This window comes from Myotis daubentonii, chromosome 10 (genome assembly GCF_963259705.1).
Source record: "Myotis daubentonii chromosome 10, mMyoDau2.1, whole genome shotgun sequence".
In the NCBI taxonomy this organism is placed as follows: domain Eukaryota; kingdom Metazoa; phylum Chordata; class Mammalia; order Chiroptera; family Vespertilionidae; genus Myotis; species Myotis daubentonii.
The window spans coordinates 49,957,531-49,976,357 of NC_081849.1; the positions used below are offsets into that span (position 1 = coordinate 49,957,531).

Genomic DNA, 18,827 nt, shown 5'->3' on the forward strand with positions numbered 1-18,827 from the left:
TCCAAACTATCTGTCACATAGCTTCCCACCTGACCACTATTCCTGTCCTTTGCTGCCTTCTTGCACAGCTCTTCTTCCCTTGCCCTTGAATGCATGTCCATTCTCTCCTAACTTCACACCTTTCATTATCATGTACCCAGATTGATTCAACACAGATTTAAGGAGCATCTTTTGGGGCTAGACATTGGGCTCAGAACTCGGAGTACAGAGAGAAGTCAATACTTAATCCCACGGTTATGTGCCTTTCAAAACAAAGTGTAGAATGCAATGGGAGCCCAGAGCATCTAACCTAAATGAGATAGGTGCTAACACCCTTTCCCCTGCCCATCATACCTGTCTTTTAAAGCCAAGCTCATGCCTGAAGTAAGCCCAGCTCTACCTGAATGCCCATCTGTGTTCCATAGTTTAAATGCTTTCTCTAGTCTCCACGAGATTTAGAGTCTGTCTCATACAACTTGAACCATGATTTTATATTTTGGCTTTTGAACTGTGCTAGCTGCTCTACACTCATCATCCCCTACCACCATCCAACAATAGCTATCACTGTGCATCTTTCCAGCCCTTTGTTTCTACAATGAGCCCTAACTGGAATGTCTCCCTTTTCTTTTCTGTTGCATACCCTCTTCCTACCTTGCACATTTTTGTGTCTGGGTGGGCCATTGGACACCAAGAAGCTGTAATTATTATTATTACAGTTACCCTATTTTAATGACACACCTTATAGCCTTTACCACTGGCAAAGCATCTCTACTTTCATTATGTCATTGTTTCACACAACAACTTTGTTATGTAAGTAGCACAGAAGTTACCATCCCTGATTCACAGATGATAAAATAAATCTTAAAGGAACCAAAAAACCTATCTTTTACATATTCTGTAACAAAAGATCATGCTATCTCTGGGGGAAAATATGTAGATAATTTATCTACCACAAACTTTCTAATGGGAAAAATGTCTTCCTGGGTCATGTCACTGCTAAGTAAGTATCTAGGAATCCTTAAAACTCTCTTTTGACATTAGTTGAAGCAATGTGGATTTACAATGCTTCTCAACAGAGCTGTGAATCCAATAGCAAATGTGTCTGTCCCTAATTATCCTGGTGTTTAAGGCCTTCCATTATTTCTTCTGTTGAACTACCTGCCATTCACTGTACACATCTTTCCATTGTTACACATTTGCACATGCTCTTTTCTCTTCTTGGAATAGTACTCTCTGCATTCCCATCTCTACATCCTTGCCTAGATCCTACTATTCTGCAACACCCAACTCCATAAAAGGTCTGCTTCCCTTTCTCCTCTCTCTGTCCATCCTCCTCCTGCCGGATGTTGTTTTTATCCCTCTTGAATTCCCATCACACATCTTCAAGCACTCGCCCTCATCATGTAGAGATTTATAAACAACTGTCATTTCCCTGCCCAAATGCAAAACCCTTTGAGGTCAAGCATCTTTCTTGATTCAATTCCATGGCCCCCATAGGATGTAGCCATGCCTTGTACATAGCAATTTCTCAAGTACCTGGGTCCAACTACAATGAATAGAAGAATTATTATTAAAGGGGTTAATTTAGGTTGGGTGAGGACACCAGCATGAAACTGAAATAGCTGAGAACAAGCAAAAATTTCAGAACCCCATGCTCTGACCACTAGACTATTTTTTTCCACTCCGAATAGGACAGTCATGGTCATTATTTTTGTTGTCACAGTTTCATTCTCACATTCACACTGAGCCTTTGAAGTGAAATCTCTCCTGGTACCACTGGGGTTGTTTTTCTGTTTGGGGGCGGGGGGTATTCAGTAGAACATTTTGAAGTCTCCGGTGAAGTGCTGCTCAGTTTATTCTCTAGAGATTCAGATTCTTTTGACCATCTTGATGTTTCAACAGCTTGAAAAATGAAGGAAAGAACCATGCCTGTCTAGACTGACCAGAAAGTAAAAACAAGGGGCACTTTGAAATCTGTGAATCTGACCACAACTGAGAGTTGTACATAATCCAAGTAACTGGAAAAATCAGTCGCTTGGATTAGACAAATGCTTTTCTTAAGACTCTCAGACTGCTAACTTTCTTCTTTTATAATTAATAGAAAATTATTACACTGACAGACAAGGGACTTTGTATTTGATGGGAAAACTTGGACGTTGAAACCAGGGGAAATAATTTAGCCCCCAATAGAGTTGTTAATGTCAGGATAAAAGCAAACAAATGTGTTAATGATCTTCCATGAGAATTGGACTGTGATAAATTCCGATGTATTTCCAGATGGAAAATATACCAGTTTTCTCTGGGCTGGGGATTGGACACCAGAATGAGAAAATGCTGAACTGGAAGTCAGCACAAAGCACTCAGAAGACCTTATTTCCATTTTCTAGAGAATATGAATGCTGAAGAGATAGATAATTCCAATTTCAAGGAACCAGATCTGTGGGGTTATAGCATCCATGATGAGAGGGAGGGATTCCGATTTTCATAACAAGGATGTCTTTACTCTCCTGGTTGGAATTGTGTGCGTGTTGGTTTCAAGATGCAGTATTGCCTTGCTGTTGTTTTGTGCATTCAGTCCTCTTACCATCCAACAGGTATTTATTGCCATTTACCACATATCCAGCTATTTTCTAGGTGCTTCAGAAACGGCAAAGAAGAGACACAGTGAATGACGTTGTAGAATTCCTTTTCTAGTGGTGGGAGACAGGCAATAAATACGCACATACATAAATTTATAAAATCAGATAGTTATTAGTGCTATGAAATTTTTTTAAAAGTCAGGATAAGGAGAAAGCAAGTGTCTTGTGCGAGGGTAGAATGGTGTGAGGCATGTTGTTATATTATACAGATTGGATAGGGAAGACCTCATAGATTATGTGAATTTGAATAGGGACCCTAATGGGAGGTGATTTAGGGAGCTGAGTGAAAAGGGTGAGGGGATTAAGAAGTACAAATTGGTAGCTACAAAATAGTCACAGGGATGTAAAGTACAACATACATAATTATTATATGATGCCAGGTGAGTATTAGACTTATTGGGGGATCACTTCTTCAATTCTATAAATGCCTAACCACTATGCTGTACATCTGAAGCTAATATAAATAATGTTGAATGTCAACTGTACTTAATGGAGAGAACTAATTGTGTATGCCTCTGTGAGTTACTATGAGGATTAAATGGGTTAATGGACATAAAACAGTTACCACAAAGCTTGACATATATGAATCACTAAATTGATAGTTATTTTTTTCCATGATGCCTAGAACAGACCTGAGCACATATTAGGTGGTGAGTAAATACCTAGTGACTATGACCAGGACAGGAAACAAAATAAAGGACCAGGAACCTCACAGTGAGTGTGGAGAGTCTCTGGGTAGTTTAGACAAGTTGTTGCTGTCAGTGAAGATGAGACCGAGTGATCAAGAAAAGCAAACGTAAAGTCTGAAATTGAGCTCAGTTTGACATTTTCAGCTAAAACATTAGGGATAGACACTGCTGAGAAACTGTACTCCTTAGAACTACTGTGGAAATGAGACTATTAACATTTAGAACAGTCAGGAATATTTACTTAATAACAATATGGGAGCAAATAAATATAACTAATTAATGCATCCTACTCCCAAGAAATTCAGATTCTTGGACGAAGAAAACTCATAGACATACAGGGGTGTGTTCTACTTAAAATGAAAAGTGTGGTAAATAAAGTAGAGAGTGATAAATGCCATACTCTTAAACACTGTAGTTCTTTGATTAGGTGAAAAAAAGTTAAGAGCGCCCCTGTGAAAGGTTAAATGAGGAAGAAATCCCTTTCAAGAAGAAGAGCAGGAGAGATGGGGAACAGAGGGGTATTTGAGTCAGATTTTGTAGTATAGCTGGATTTTACATGAGGGGAAAGCTATTCAAGGCCTTGAACACTCCAGGCAAAATCCTGCCCTTGTGCTTTTATTTTCTCTACCTAGAATGCTTTGCCCAGGTATCCCCATGGCTTGATACCTCAGTTCCTTGAGTCTTTTTTTCTGATGCCACCTCTCATTAAGGACCCCTAGCTACCTATGTAAAACTGTGATACCCACCTCTCCACCTCCCTTACCCACTTTGCTTTTCTCTTTAGCATTATCAACTCTAATGCTGCATACTTGACTTATCTTCTCTATTATGCAAGCTCCATGAAGGCAGGAAGTCTTGTCCATTTTGTTCACTGCTGTCTCTCTAGCACCTGGAATAGTGCCTGACACTGATGCTGAGAGAGCAACATAAACCAAAGGACAGATGGAAATGTGGGAGTTTGTGCAGCAAAATACCTGTGAAGGCTGACTGGAGTGTGTGTGTGTGGGCAAGAGCATGGGAGGATGAACACAGCAGAAGAAATTCAGGCAGGAGCCAGAGTCTAGAAGACTTAACAGTAGACCAAGGAATCCAGCTTTTATTTTGCACATCATGTGCACTGTCGGGAAGTTTGGGAGATGGAGGCCTGAAAAATGTAAAAGGCTAAGTGAAAGGAAAGATGAGAGGGTACTTTTTGACAACAAACTGGACCTATTTCATACACAGTTGAGTCAAGGGATTTTCTGCTTTGAGCAGTGCTGGAGAATTACATTGGAGTCAGATGATGATGGGCCTTAAATGCAGAGCTAATCTTGGAAATAAGGAGCCATTAAAGATGTTTAAGGAGGAAAGTATATGAACATACAGATCAATCAGCCTTCCCATCCCAAACATCAGATGCTGAAGTTACTCATGGACATCTCTGAGAAGAGCATTGTTCTTTTCCTAGTCTCTGTCCTCCCATGCAAGCCTACTAATCCACACTGACTCCATTCAACACATATTTACTGCATGCATATTATATGTCAGCACAGTTATGAGTTTCAGAAACAGCTGCTAAAAAGTACTATTCTCTGGCTTCCTCTCTTCGTTTTGAATATTTTCTTTCATTTCCTCTCATTTGCAATGCCTTGGGTGACATTCCATCAGGAAGTAAACTTTCCAAGTACTGTCATGTTAGAGCCTTCGGAGAGAACTGATGTGGCCGAGAGTGTTAACAGGAGTGCTCTGTTTGATGAGAAATGTATGTTTTCTTTACTCGGGCCAGATTTTTCTAGACCAGAAAGTGAAGGTGTTTTAAATATTAGCATGTAGTATATTTAACAAAGTGCTTACTGAAAATCCCACAAAATATGTCGTTCCTGCATATTTTTAAAGCACAGAGGCGCTCACCTTGGTTTGTGTAAGCATTCAGTGGTGCATGTTATACTTTATTTTGGCCGCTGTGTTAGGTATAGGGAGGGTGGCTCTCTTTGGACGACTGGCAAAATTGGCAAGCTGTACACGAAGCTGGTCCAAGGGTAGGGTGACTTGAGTGAGCTCTCCATGTCTGCTGTACAAACACAGGTCTAAATTCACAGTTCAATTCATCATACTCACTGGCAACTGAACCATCCTACGTCGAGTTCTCATTATCTATTGCTTGGATTGCAACTATAGCTTACCCTCTAACTGTCCTCTCATTCCAGGCTCCCCCTGCTGCCCTGTAGCCCCCACATTGACTCCATATTCTTAAACAAAATCTGACTTTGTCCACCGTGTTTTTAAAAGCCTCCAATTTCTCTGTGGGACTGGTTGGCAGCAGTATTTTCATCAAGAAGTAGGTGGCCCCTTAGAGAGATATTTCAGAATGTGACTAAAGGGCTGTCAGGGAAGGAGATAAATGAGGTTTCAAAAGCTACATTTAGCATCATCAATACCTTGAATTCCTTCTGGAATTTTAAATAACATTCAAATGAAATCTATGTTTCTTAAAAGTGGAAAACTGATCTTCAGAAAGAAGTTCAAACTTGTTTGGTCCTACAGTGTCCTAAATGGTGTGCTTCAAAACTCCTCCCTTTCCAGAAAAATCACCTGTCTTTATATTACTAGTCTCAGTATTTGACATTGATGAGACTAACAAGAGTAGGTCTTTGAGGGACTTTCATCTGGTTGAGGAGATGGATACATAAACCTAATTTCAAGGGGACTAAGATGTGTTGTCATAGAGATATGTAGGAGGTGGGTTGGTGGAACAATGAAGGGGCTCAACAGATGTGCTTGGGAGGAAGTATAAAGCTCCAGAGTTGCATCCTAATGGGCTAGTAATGACACCTCCTGGATATTGGCGGGAAGCTCAACACAGGCAGAAAAAAACCAATGTGCAATGCATTTGAGGCACGAACCTACTGGGACATCGGGTGACTGTGCATTGCCCACAGTGGAAGATGAGGTGGGGAAAAAAAGGAGCTATTGGGCTTTTATACTCAAACTTTTAGGGAGCTACAGAAGATTTTTTTTTGGTGGAGAAAGGATACATCGATGTATTTTTTAAAAATGAAACTACTATAAATATAGAGCAAGATGGGCAATGGGAGGAAGACCAGTAAAAAAAGCTACTGTAATACCCCAGGCAAGAGATGGTAATGGCCTGGACTAGGGCAGTGCATTAAAGACAGAGGTGAACTTGAGACAGATTTTGGAGGAGGAATTGAAGGGACTCAGAGGCCCTTTCTTACTGGCTCTGATGGAAAAGAGCAAGGTGGTTGAAAGTGGTACTCTGGTGTCCAGCTGTGACCGCATGCGAATGGTGGTCCCCATGAGGCAGGATGGAGAATGCAATCAAAGGGGCAGATCTCTGCAAAAGGCAGGCGTTCTGCTCTGAACATGCCAGGTGTGAGGTGCCTGTGGAACATTCGTGTTGGAATGTACCGCACAGGCCCAGAAGGCCCATCTCAGCTGGGGATACTAATTTGTGACATAAATGTCATCCAGAGTGGCACTGGATGTGAGAAACAATGAGGCCAAAGTCAGAGCTGCAAAGACTCTCTTCACTAAAGTGCATTATTTTTTTGATTGAAAACAAATTTATATTTGAGAGTTAACTCTGTTTTTCTGTTGAAATATTTTAATATGTTATAAAAAGAATCACCATCTGAAGTGTCTATACATAGAATTATATAAAAGTGGCTAGGGCATTTGTTCTGACATTGAAAGCAATATATCTAAAATGAAAAAACACACACACACAGAAACCCACAAAACAAAACATAAATGTGCCTTTGTATTGCTCCAAGCCTGTCCAACAACAGCAGCACAGCAATAAGTTTGATTTAGAGTTGACTCTGTGTTCTTACCATTTCTTCTATCTTTCGGAAACTAGTTTCTATTTATTTCTGAGCCACAAATTATCAACTCCAACATTCATAATTTTTCACATTAGAATTGATGATGTGTTATGGTTTAATTAGCAGTATCATTTTTTTCTTACTGGTACATATAGTAGTTGTGCATCTTATAGTCGTTGGCCTGTTCGACTCAAAGTCATGTGGTAATTGCCTTGTGCCTCCACTCGTTGGCAAGCAGCAAGGTGGCCTTTAGCATCAAGAAGGATGGAGTGAAATGGCCTACTGAGCTCCCTGGTGTCCTGCCCCTGACCAGACTTAGCAGTCTCCCATGCGATGGCTAGTGGGAAGGGCCACAATCCCCTCATGGAAAGCCAAGAATAAGGCAGCAAGGGCTCGATCCGGGCATTCACACCCTCTTATGATGGGGTTTTGCAGGCCCTGGGAGAGCACAGGAAAGTGAGATCCCCTTGACCTTATAAAACACAGCCATTCTCTACACAGAGGGCTGCCCTGTGTCACTCGAGTGCTGGTTGCAAGGAACCGGCACCTAGTCCAGTGGGACTTATTAGAAGGAAATCTCATGCTGACACCGCCTCTAGTGAGATTTATTGGAGGGAAATCTTGTGCTCACTGAATCAACAGGAGGCCAAGGGACCAAACTTGGAAAAGGGCAGGGACCAGCCCAGACGGTGGGTCCCTGGAGTGATCTGACCAAAATGTTGGACACCATTGCTGCTATGGCCTTTTGCCCAAAATGAATCCTAATGTCCCCTCAGCTTTGTCTCCTGTCTCTAAAGACAAAGCCCCAGTTAGGAGCATCAGCTCTGACTGCCCAGGTAACTAACTACCTATGTCCTGGCCAGCAGGAGATGGAGCATAGGATAATGTCTTCCCTTGGGCTTCAGGAGAAGAAAGCAGGGCCCAGCATGTCAGCACCCCACAGGGGTCCATGCCCCCTCCCCAGACAGAAGGGGACTTTTCTATTGTATTGCCAAGCAGTAACAACATCCCACTACCCTCCCTTCCCAGTATCTCAGATCTGTGAGGCCATCAGAGCAGTTCAGCAATCCGACGACGGCATATCCACATCGACTGCGTCGGCTTTACTGGAACCACAGACTGGAAGAGGAAACTAGCCCTTGTGGAGCTCACACAAAGGGCCCGGCCTTATGCTGAGTGTTACGGGTGATTGCTGCTGAACATGCAATTATTCTTTCGTAGACCTTCCGAAACACTTAAGGAAGGAGGACAGTGGCTACTAAAGATTTTCCCCACGTTAGAGGGAAAGAATGCAACAACGGGAGAGGCAGAATTTGGGTGCTAAATAAAATAATGTGTCCCAAAGATGCCATTGTTTGAAATTAGCCCCGTCACTGACAGGTCATTAACTCCTGCCACTAGTTTAATTTCTGGTGTGGACCTGGTACAGGAAACCACACATGGGTGGTAATTTTTTTCCCCTCCGATCTCAGAGGAAATGTAACCGGGTATGAACTGGTGGCACAACTCATATATCAGTAGTCTGTAGTGGGTCTACATAAATCCTTTTCTTTACCGTTATTTAACTGTTTTGAAAATGGTTTCAACAGAAGTAATTCCAATTGCACCAGAAAGGAAACCTGAGTCTTAAAGGAAAATACACTCTCTTTGCTGAGCAAGGCAAACATATCAGTATGCAGAGAAACAAACCAGTCTCTTGTGTTATTTCCTTAACAAATCTACTGAAATTCTTACTTTGTGTCTTTAAAAGACTGATGGACAAAGAATTCTGTGGCCACTACAAACTAATGCCTACAACTGGTTTATAACCACTTTAAAAGGGCAGGTACTATTTAAAAAATTTGTTTCTCTCTTATTCACAGTATCTCATTATGGGACTTTGTACATATTATAAACACAATAGATATTTGTTAGTTTTTTTTGTTTTTTTTTTTAAAAACCCTCATCAAACACATATTCTCTGGGGAAGGATTTTCTATTTAAAGAATTAGATAACCTAACACATTATATAAACTAGCACATTGTTTTCACAAACCTAGCCCTTTCTATGGCCAAGCCCTTATAGAATAATATTTTTCCAATAAATTCTAAGGGCCACTTTCTGTCATGATGCTGCTTTTTGACGCTTCCAGGAATGAATGTTTAAAAAAAAAGCCCTTATATCTGTGACTGGTGAGAACATGATACTATTTAAGCTAATTCAAGTCATTTGATAAAACTGGCTTCATTTCAAGAACTAGAAGGTGTGAATGTAGAGACCACATGGCTCTGATAAAAGCACAACCCCATAGTGAATGGGACTGATAGTAAATTAATGTAGAACTTGACCCCTTTCACCCCTTGGTGAATGAGATGGAGTACTTTGTTATTAGTTTTACTTCCCCAAGATCTTCACTCAGCTTCCTCCTTTAACTCCTTGAATGTTTTACTCAAATGTCACCTCAGTGTGGCTTTTCCTGACCACTCCATTTTAAATCTCTACTCTCCCTCCCCTTCCCTGCATTCCCAACCCCCTTCCCAGCTTTCTAGTCCCCCCAGCACTTACCTGATACAGTGCATGTTTTGTTTATTGGTTTGAGGCTTCTTTGCAGCAACTCAAATAGAAGCTCCTTGAGCACAGAGATTTTCGTCTGTCTTGTTCTTTGTCAGATTCCCAGCACCAGGTACGTCCTACTGTTAAGTGCTCAATAAATCTTTGTTGACATACAAGCTAAGGCACCACCAGCTTGAAGGTTTCTGAGAACAAGTATTCCCAACTCTCTTGATGGCTTAAGAAAGGATTTTTATCCCCACTCAGCAGAGGAGGAAGCAGGGCTCAGAGAGTTTCTCTGAATTGTGTAACATCAAGAGGCTAGCAAGTGGTAGACCCCAGCCTCGAACTCAGATCAGTAACTTCTCTTGACGTCCTGCTCCCAACCAGGTTGTGCGTCTGTCTGACCAGAGGAATTTGTAGTAAGGATGGCTGGCTGGTCGATGTCTGCCTCCACGATCGCCTCCTTGTACTGCAACTGAATATCGTACCTGCTTGTACTTTAGGCCTGTCTCTTCCTCGGCATTTCTGTTTTATGTCGTTCTGTGGGCAGGGGGACAGCATGTGTAATGGCTTGACATGATTTGGAGGTTTTCTGGTATTTTTTGGTGGGGGATGGGCCATGACTCTGTCTCCTCATCTATAAAATTAGCCTAATGGTACCAAGTTCTGATAAATGAGTATGCATGTCAAGCATTCATCACTGCCGTAGGTATTATTATTGTTTATCTCTTGTATCTCTTCTACTAGGGCATAGATCATACCAGTAGACATAGGGCACTCGCCTGGCATTTTCATCTGCTAGGGCTGCTGGAACAAAGTACCAGAAACTGAGTGGTTTAAACAATAGAAGCTTTTCTCTCACAGTTGTGGATGCTAGAATTCTGAGATCAAGGTGTTGACAGAGTTGGTTCCTCCTGAGGCTCTGAGGAAGAAACTTCTCCATGACTCTTCCCTGGTTTCTGGCGGGTTGCTGGCAATCTTTGGTGCTCCTTGGCCTGTGAAAGCATCACCCCAATCTTTGCATTCATCTTCCCATGCCGTTCTCCCTGTGTGTGAGTCTTTGTCTAAACCTTCCCTTTTTATGGGCATAATAGGTGCCCACTTTACTTCAGTATGGCCTCATTTTAATCAATTATATCTGCAACAACCCTATTTCCAGTATGGTCACATTCTGAGCTTGTTGGGGTTAGGTCTTCAACATATGAATTTGGGGGTGCCCAGTTCAACACATAATAACACGGGTCTTAACCACCTTTGTTTGTTGGAGTTGCTGGCATTTAGTAAGTGTCAGGGTGTTGATGCTGAATCCATTGCATTTTCTGAAAATGCCTCTAGAATGTTTTGAAATGGGGCCATTTTCTCAGCAAATCAGTATCCTTTGGAAAATTGCCTCCCCATCCAAGGTTTAGCCAGTGCCTCACCAGGCTTTGTGTTAGGTCTTTGGATCGTGAAGATACAACATGTGTTGGCGAATGTTTTATTCAGGAATTTCCAAGCAGGTTTGCAGTGGGTAGATAGCAGTAATATCTTTATATAGGGATAAGGTCTTAGAGGCGTTATTAACATTATAAGATTTATTTATCTAAAAATCTGTGTTCTTTTCAAAAGTTCAGTGCAACTTTTTATCTCATCAGTGTGTATTAATAAATGTATTATTAATAAATTAGTTTTCCTTAAAAGTGTTTTACATTTTCTTCTGATATGTATATATAGTGTGATTATAAGGTAATGAGGTTGATGACACAGCCTATATACATGTGTAGAGAGTAATATATTTCAATGAAAATTCCCACTTAAAAATTTAATTATCTAAATTGCACTGCTGTACTTTATACATCCATGTTTTAAAAATTGATATTCCTTACACAAATCACTTGCTTAATATAGTGGGAACTTTTGGAGTTACTTTTCAGGCTATCCATACTTATTTATTTGGACATTTAAGTATGCATTTACAGGGCATTCTCTAGTTGTTTGGTACTGAAGTTTTGAGTTAATATGTCTCAAGATTTATTGTGATGGAAATGGGACTATATAGAAAGCTTGAGATCTTATAGAATGTTTGTAAATATTTGTTGAATGAATGAATGTATGAGGGAAGGAAATGAAGTCATTTATTTTAAACTCCATTTGAACCACCAAAATCAGTAACTTTCAGTGACTATAATACTTAAGAGTGAGGGTAATATATTAAAAACTGTGAAAGCAAGTTTTAATTCTTTAGATCATTTTATTTTTATAAGCTGGATTTTCTTATGACCTTTGGACTCTCCCCTACATCGTGACTGATGATTCCAAGAGGCCTACAATGAAAGGGGCCTCTGAGACAGGCAGGTTGAGAGCAGAGAGAGAGTGAGCACACATTTGCATAGGGCAGGAAGGGCACTATAACATCTGGCAGTGGTAGCCTCCTGGGTCCATTTGTTAGTGCTCATTAAATTCACATTAATGCATGAGCTGCTCTGGATGTGTAAATGCCATGTGGGTTGGTTGCTTTCTCAGAGGCCAATGGCAAGGACTTTTGGGGGCCCTACCCCTGGTGGTTTACTTGCCAATGGCATTTGACCTGGGGTCAGACCTGTATTTAACCCTTTCCTGTAGGTCAAAAACAAATTAATTTGGTGAGAATTAAATTGGAAATGAGTCGTCTGTACAGCAGGTGTCCCCTGTGGAGAATGTGCCCCAGGTGGAAACATTTTAAGATCTGTTTTGGGGCCATCTCTGAAGAAGCTTCAGAGGTCAGAGAGGCAATTCCAAGACATCCCATGTGGTGAGGGCCTGGAGATGGACGTAGCAGGTGCTGACTCAGGGCGGCTTTCTCAGCAACTTGGGGGGACTTTCAAAGAGGCTCCTTTTGGAGATAATTTATGTATATATTCATGAACATATATCTTGGGCATTCATTGTGGACTGATTCACTTAGAAGTTGCCCTAAATGATTGGAACTTTACCCTTTGCCCCTACCTCCCACCATCAACCAAAGGCTTTGATTTGAAGGAACGATAATAGTGCATTTCTCTCTCCCTTTTTTTCTAGAGGATGAAGATGATGAGGATATGGTGGAACCTAAAATTGGCCACGATTCAGAATTGGACAATCAAGACAAAAAACAGGAAGTGAAGGAAGGTATGGTGTGGGAGATAAATTGTGTCATTATTTGATTTATTTATTTTATTACCATAAGGGACTCTAGAGGTAAGTAAAAATTAAATGTACACCCCTGTGTGGGAAGGTTTCCTATGATTGTTCAATACATTACATTTAGCAACATGAACTTTAATCTCCAAAGCAAGAGTCATTTTTTATTTTGACTGATAGAGGCAAATAGAGTGCAAACCATCCACAATTCCAGCAACATATCCAGGCATGACTTCAGTAAAATTATTACTGAATAATGATAAAATAAGACATTTGTTATCAATTATTGTGCTATCTAGAAGCTTTGTTATATATTCCCAATGATAACGTAACAAGAAAGCAAAACAACAACACACAAACAAACAAGGAAACTGAAGCAAAAGAGAAAATTGTTATGGGATGTAAAGTACAGCATAGGGAATATAGTCAATAATATTGTAATAATTACATATGGTGTCAGATGAGTAGTAGATTTATGGGGCGATCACTTCAGAAGGTATAGAAATGTCTAATCAGTACACCCAAAACTAATAAAATATTGTATGTCATCTGTAATTGAAATTTTTAAAAATTATAACAAAGAAAAAGAAAGGGGAAGACAATACTATAGGTGATGTTTCCCTAAAAATCTGATTTATATCCCTTCTAGATTCTCAGCCCTGCAGATAAAAAGAGAACTTTGAAATTGTCATTCTTATTGATCAATGGAGTGTCCGTGAGAACAGAGTGTGGATTTAAAAGATCCTTCCATATTTCCTACCGAATGCCCACAATATAGGTCAACATAACTCTAATTAGAAGCCCATTTGATTTAACATTTTAAAGATGCCTGTGGCTCTGGCACAATGTGTGTCACATGGTTGTCACTGGGGACATTTGGAGGAAAGGGTCCATACTGGTCACGTGTACTCACTTCAGTCTGTTCAGGCACTGAGGTTGGTTACAGTCAAGTTCTGGGGCACAATGGAGGGCAAGGAGTGGATTCATCTTTAATAGTGGCATCCACAGAAGGGAATAAAGTTACTTTTCTTGAGAGATTCTATCTAAATGGATTTGATTGAAGAGATTTCACATTCAAACTTCTACTAAGACCATACTTTTTTAAAGCTGGTGAATAAAATATCATTGACACAGGTGTAGCATGAGATAAAATAAATCAGAATTTATTGAGATACCCACTTCTTCCTTTTGTAAAATGTCCTTAAGATGTACTGGGGATAAGGAGCTGGGGTATGTTTTGCATGTCTTGGCACAGATCACCACCCCCTTCCACCCCCACCCCCCCACCCCAACCTCCAAATTGTCTACTCTGGCAAACATTGCAACCACCTTCCTCACTTCTGAGCAGAAACACCCTCTAATTTCAACTGTTACTCATGCTTCATGGAATTGATTAAAGTCCTGTTAAAAGTCAAGAAGACGTTTGCAATACATTTTCTATTACTGCCGCGCGGTGAGCTTTATTCTCTATTAATGGCTTTTCTGCAAATTAGCACATAATGGGTTAAAAGCATGTTTATGATGGCATCAAACTCTGTGTTGTTGTTTTTTAAAGCAAGACAGTATTTTGCAAACTTCTGAACGAATCTCCAGCAGATATAATAGTGGCGCCATTCACACGGCTGCATGGTAGTTAGGGCTGTGTCAGCACTTCCATTATGAACCCTGAGTTTCAGGGATTTATTACTCAGCCATAAAAATTTGCTCTGGGCTGAAACTTGACATACATGGTTTCCAACCAGTGAACACATTTTTGAGAAATCTGGCCTGTTTGGGAGTTAAAAAAAAAAGTGGTAAGGGGAGATGGGAAAATAATCAGTGCTCACTGGCTTTTGACATTTTTGCCCATGTGACATCAAAATGCATTAAACAGTAAAGAAATATGGGTTTGATGTCTGACTGTTTTCACTCTGTTGTCCGCCACAGAGTAGAGAAAAACAGCAGGTACATTTTAGCTTTTAATCAAAATGTAGGGAATTTGTATATGGGAGTGTCTTTGTGTCTTAAGGTTTGGAGGTTTGAAACAGCATCATCGGAAACCTCACTCCTGTAAATGCATGGCAGCTCCTGAACCTCACATTCACGGCAGTGGAGGATGCCCTCTCTATTGGTCTGGTTTGGGTTGCTTGTTTATGAACTGATTTCCCTGTAAACTTCTCGTAAGAGCCATCCTCCTATTTAATCTGATTTTAAACTTAAGCTTTGTGGGTTTTGTTGTTTGTTTGTTTTTTTGTCTTTTAAATATATTCTTGAAAAACATTAAAAGATGTCATTTTTATATTGAAATTTAAAACTATATCATAGAAACAAGGCAAGACAAGTGGATATTTTAAAAATAACTTTTAACCAAAAAAAAAAAAAAGATATTGTAAAAGACTCTACAAATTGTGAAATTCATGATGAATTTTACATTTTTACAGAGAAAAAAAATTCCAAGAACCCAAAAGATATACTATATAATAAAAAATTAAAAAGAAACTGAAAAAATACACCTTACGGCCGATAAGAAAACTCGAAAAAATAGGTTAAACTAATCATGAAAGACATTAAAAAAGTGTTTTCATATGTAAAACCAAGATAAATTAACATTTCTACAATAAGTAGAATATAAAGTAAACCCTGAAATAAAATGTATACTAGATTTTAATTTTGCAGGACATGAATTCACAGAATTAGGCAGCCATCTAAACTGAATTTCATGAATGCAGCACGTGTTTTCATATTTGTTATTCAAGCTAAATATACCTGTTCAGGTAAATTTTGCTAAGTTTGAAATCTGTCATGTCATTTGGACCACATGTAAGTCAAATTCACATAGTCTGCTTTTTACAAAGAATCTTTTTCTTTTTAAGGTCACTTTAGATGCAAAAATTATTGTTAGCTCTTGGCAGAAATAATAAACATTTTGTTACGAAAAAAACCAACCTGCTATAATATTTCTTATAAGAAAATAAAATATTATAATGCCCATGTTTTGCTCTGATATGCCTTATTAAATTAATCCTGCCCTTTTCATGCAGTGAGTGTGTTAAAAAATTGACTAGGTTCCAGTGATAGGGAAAAGCTGCAGAAACAAGTATTTCAGGGGGGATTTGGGGATTATCCTGGGGCAAAACTATTCTGATTCTAATTGTTTATGCTTGTATTTTGAACCTTCTGGATTCCATTAATCAACCAATTTTCTTTCATAAAATATGATGTCTGGTGAGGTTTCATCTCCGAATGCAGCTTTTGATTATGGTTCTTGGATGCTCCATTATATTTTCATTACATTGCAACAACATTTATCAATTTAAAGATTTTTAAGTGTGGGAGGTTTTGGGATTTTGTCAAAAATGCCTGTGGTCCTACTTAACTGCTAAGTTGAATATTGTTTACGATGTTAAAAAACTACTTGTCTGCACATGCATCTTATTATTTTGTGCTAACAAATCTTGTCATTTGATCCCTGTTAGACATCAAAGCTTAATATAAGATATATCTTTTGTTTTGCTCCAGTAGCAATTTAATTTTAAGCCAAATATTGTATTGTCAAATATAATATCTGAAGAGGCTACTGCTTCGCCTACCTGAACTTGGCCTTTGCAAATACACTTTGATCAGCCATTTATTTTTCTCTTAGAGAGAAGTTGTATGTCTTGAAAGATGAGATCAAAGTGACAATAAGCTACAGGGGAGAAAAAAATTACAGAAAATTACACAGATACTATTTTTCAGTCAAGGTAATGGACCTGTAAGGAAAGATACAGGTGAAATAGAAGGAGCTGAAAAAGATAAACAGAGAATAGAAAGCTTTTTTTTAGTATAAAAATGGAATAAAGGGGAAAAGTCCTGTCTCTGCCGAATTTCCAGGGTGCCTTGGTCATCCATCAACAGTGACTAAGGCTAAACGAGGCTATTAAAATAAGACATTTTCCTTAGTCCTATAGTACCCTTGTTTAGTGAAGTTTATTTATTTATGTAACAGTACTAACCAAAATAAAATAACCCTCACATTTTGTAGGGTTATTTATTTATTTACTTATTTACTTTGCCTAGTTAATTGAATGGTTTTACTGTTTTCTTGAACTTACATATGGGTGAAAAAATTCAATTTCATACTAATATATAGGAGTTTTAAGAAGTAGACTACTGAATTGCTACCTAAAGAGTAATGATTAAATACTTAACTATTTGCCCAGTGTATTTAGCTTGAACCCTTAAACCAGACTTACAGTTTAGGTATCATGGCCTGCTTTGCCCAGAGACCTTTAATTGCTTGAAGAATCAAAGCTAACGTATGGCACAGGAAATGTTGGTTTTGTAGAGTTCTTGTTGTTATGGTCCGTTTCACTATTTCTCAAGCCAGTGTCTGGGCAGTTCTGCTCAGCAGAAGTTGATGGGGGTTCTTGGAGAGTCCCAGCAGACACTGGCATCTTTCGGGTTCTGGAGACTTCAGCAGCAAAGAAATGTTTCTAACTATATTTAAAAACTATGGGATGGGACAGAAGTTGGGATAGCCAGTTGGCCTGGAGGTCAAATCACCCCCAGTATTGCCAACAACAATCAAGGCTTAACTACAACAAGACTGCGCACAAAGACCACAAGGGGGTGCACCAAGAAAGCATAAAAAATGTGGAGACAAAGAAACATGACAGAAATGGAGGATATAGAGCTAAAAACCGCAATTTTAAGGTCTTTCAATAATTTTCTAGAAACTGCCGATAAATGTAGTGAGATCCTCAAGAAATCTAATGAGACCCTCGATGTTGTGATAAAGAACCAACTAGAAATTAAGCATACACTGACTGAAATAAAGAATATTATACAGACACCCAACAGCAGACCAGAGGAGTGCAAGAATCAAGTCAAAGATTCGAAATGCGAAGAAGCAAAAAACACCCAACCGGAAAAGCAAAATTAAAAAAGAATACGAAAATAGTGTAAGGAGCCTCTGGGACAGCTTCAAGTGTACCAACATCAGAATCATAGGGGTGCCAGAAGATGAGAGAGAGCAAGATATTGAAAACCTATTTGAAGAAATAATGACAGAAAACTTCCCCCACCTGGTGAAAGAAATAGACTTACAGGTCCAGGAAGCGCAGAGAACCCCAAACAAACATCATAATTAAAATGCCAAGAGCAAAAGACAAAGAGAGAATCTTAAAAGCAGCAAGGGAAAGAAACTGAGTTACCTACAAGGGAATACCCATACGACTGTCAGCTGATTTCTCAACAGAAACTTTGCAGGCCAGAAGAGAATGGCAAGAAATATTCAAAGTGATGAATACCAAGAACCTACAACCAAGATTACTTTATCCAGCAAAGCTATCATTCAGAACGGAAGGTCAGATAAAGAGCTTCACAGATAAGGAAAAGCTAAAGGAGTTCATCACCACCAAACCAGTATTATATGAAATGCTGAAAGGTATCCTTTAAGAAGAGGAAGAAGAAAAAAAAGGTAAGGATACAAATTATGAACAACAAATATGCATCTATCAACAAGTGAATCTAAGAATCAAGTGAACAAATAATCTGGTGATCATAATAGAATCAGGGACATAGAAAGGGAATGGACTGACTGTTCTTGGGGGGTAAAGGGGTGTGGGAGATGCGGGAAGAGACTGGACAAAAATCGCGTACCTATGGATGAGGACAGTGGTTGGGGAGTGAGGGCGGAGAGTGGGGTGGGAACTGGGAGGAGGAGAGTTATGGGGGGAGGGGGGGAGAGGAACAAATGTAATAATCTGAACAATAAAGATTTAATTAAAAAAAAAACAAACTATGGGATGGGCTGTTTTTGGAGAAGATCTTCTGCTGGAGTGGATTTATCTTTGTTTTGTTTTGTTATAATGTTACCTGGAGAGCATTTTTCAAGGTGTGAACCAACTACATCAGGGTCATGTTAGTTTCTTGTACAAGGGCAGATTGTGGAGTCCGTCCCTCCGAACCTCCCGCATTGTGGTCTAGGGCAGGAAAGGGGCGGTGGGAAGGGGAGAGGCATCATGAACCTGGAAAGTTTGCGATTCCCTCCATGGCTCTGCAG

At 39.6% G+C, this 18,827-nt stretch overlaps 1 protein-coding gene across 4 annotated transcripts in view; it reads left to right on the forward strand.

Moving 5' to 3' along the window:
- Positions 1-18,827, forward strand: part of DYNC1I1 (dynein cytoplasmic 1 intermediate chain 1) — a 283,514-nt gene that overhangs the window by 140,180 nt on the left and 124,507 nt on the right. For all 4 annotated transcript variants that reach the window (XM_059712374.1, XM_059712376.1, XM_059712375.1 and 1 more), the window contains one exon: positions 12,701-12,790. In XM_059712374.1, coding sequence (XP_059568357.1) covers positions 12,701-12,790 — 90 coding nt within the window. The remainder of the gene's footprint in view (positions 1-12,700; positions 12,791-18,827) is intronic.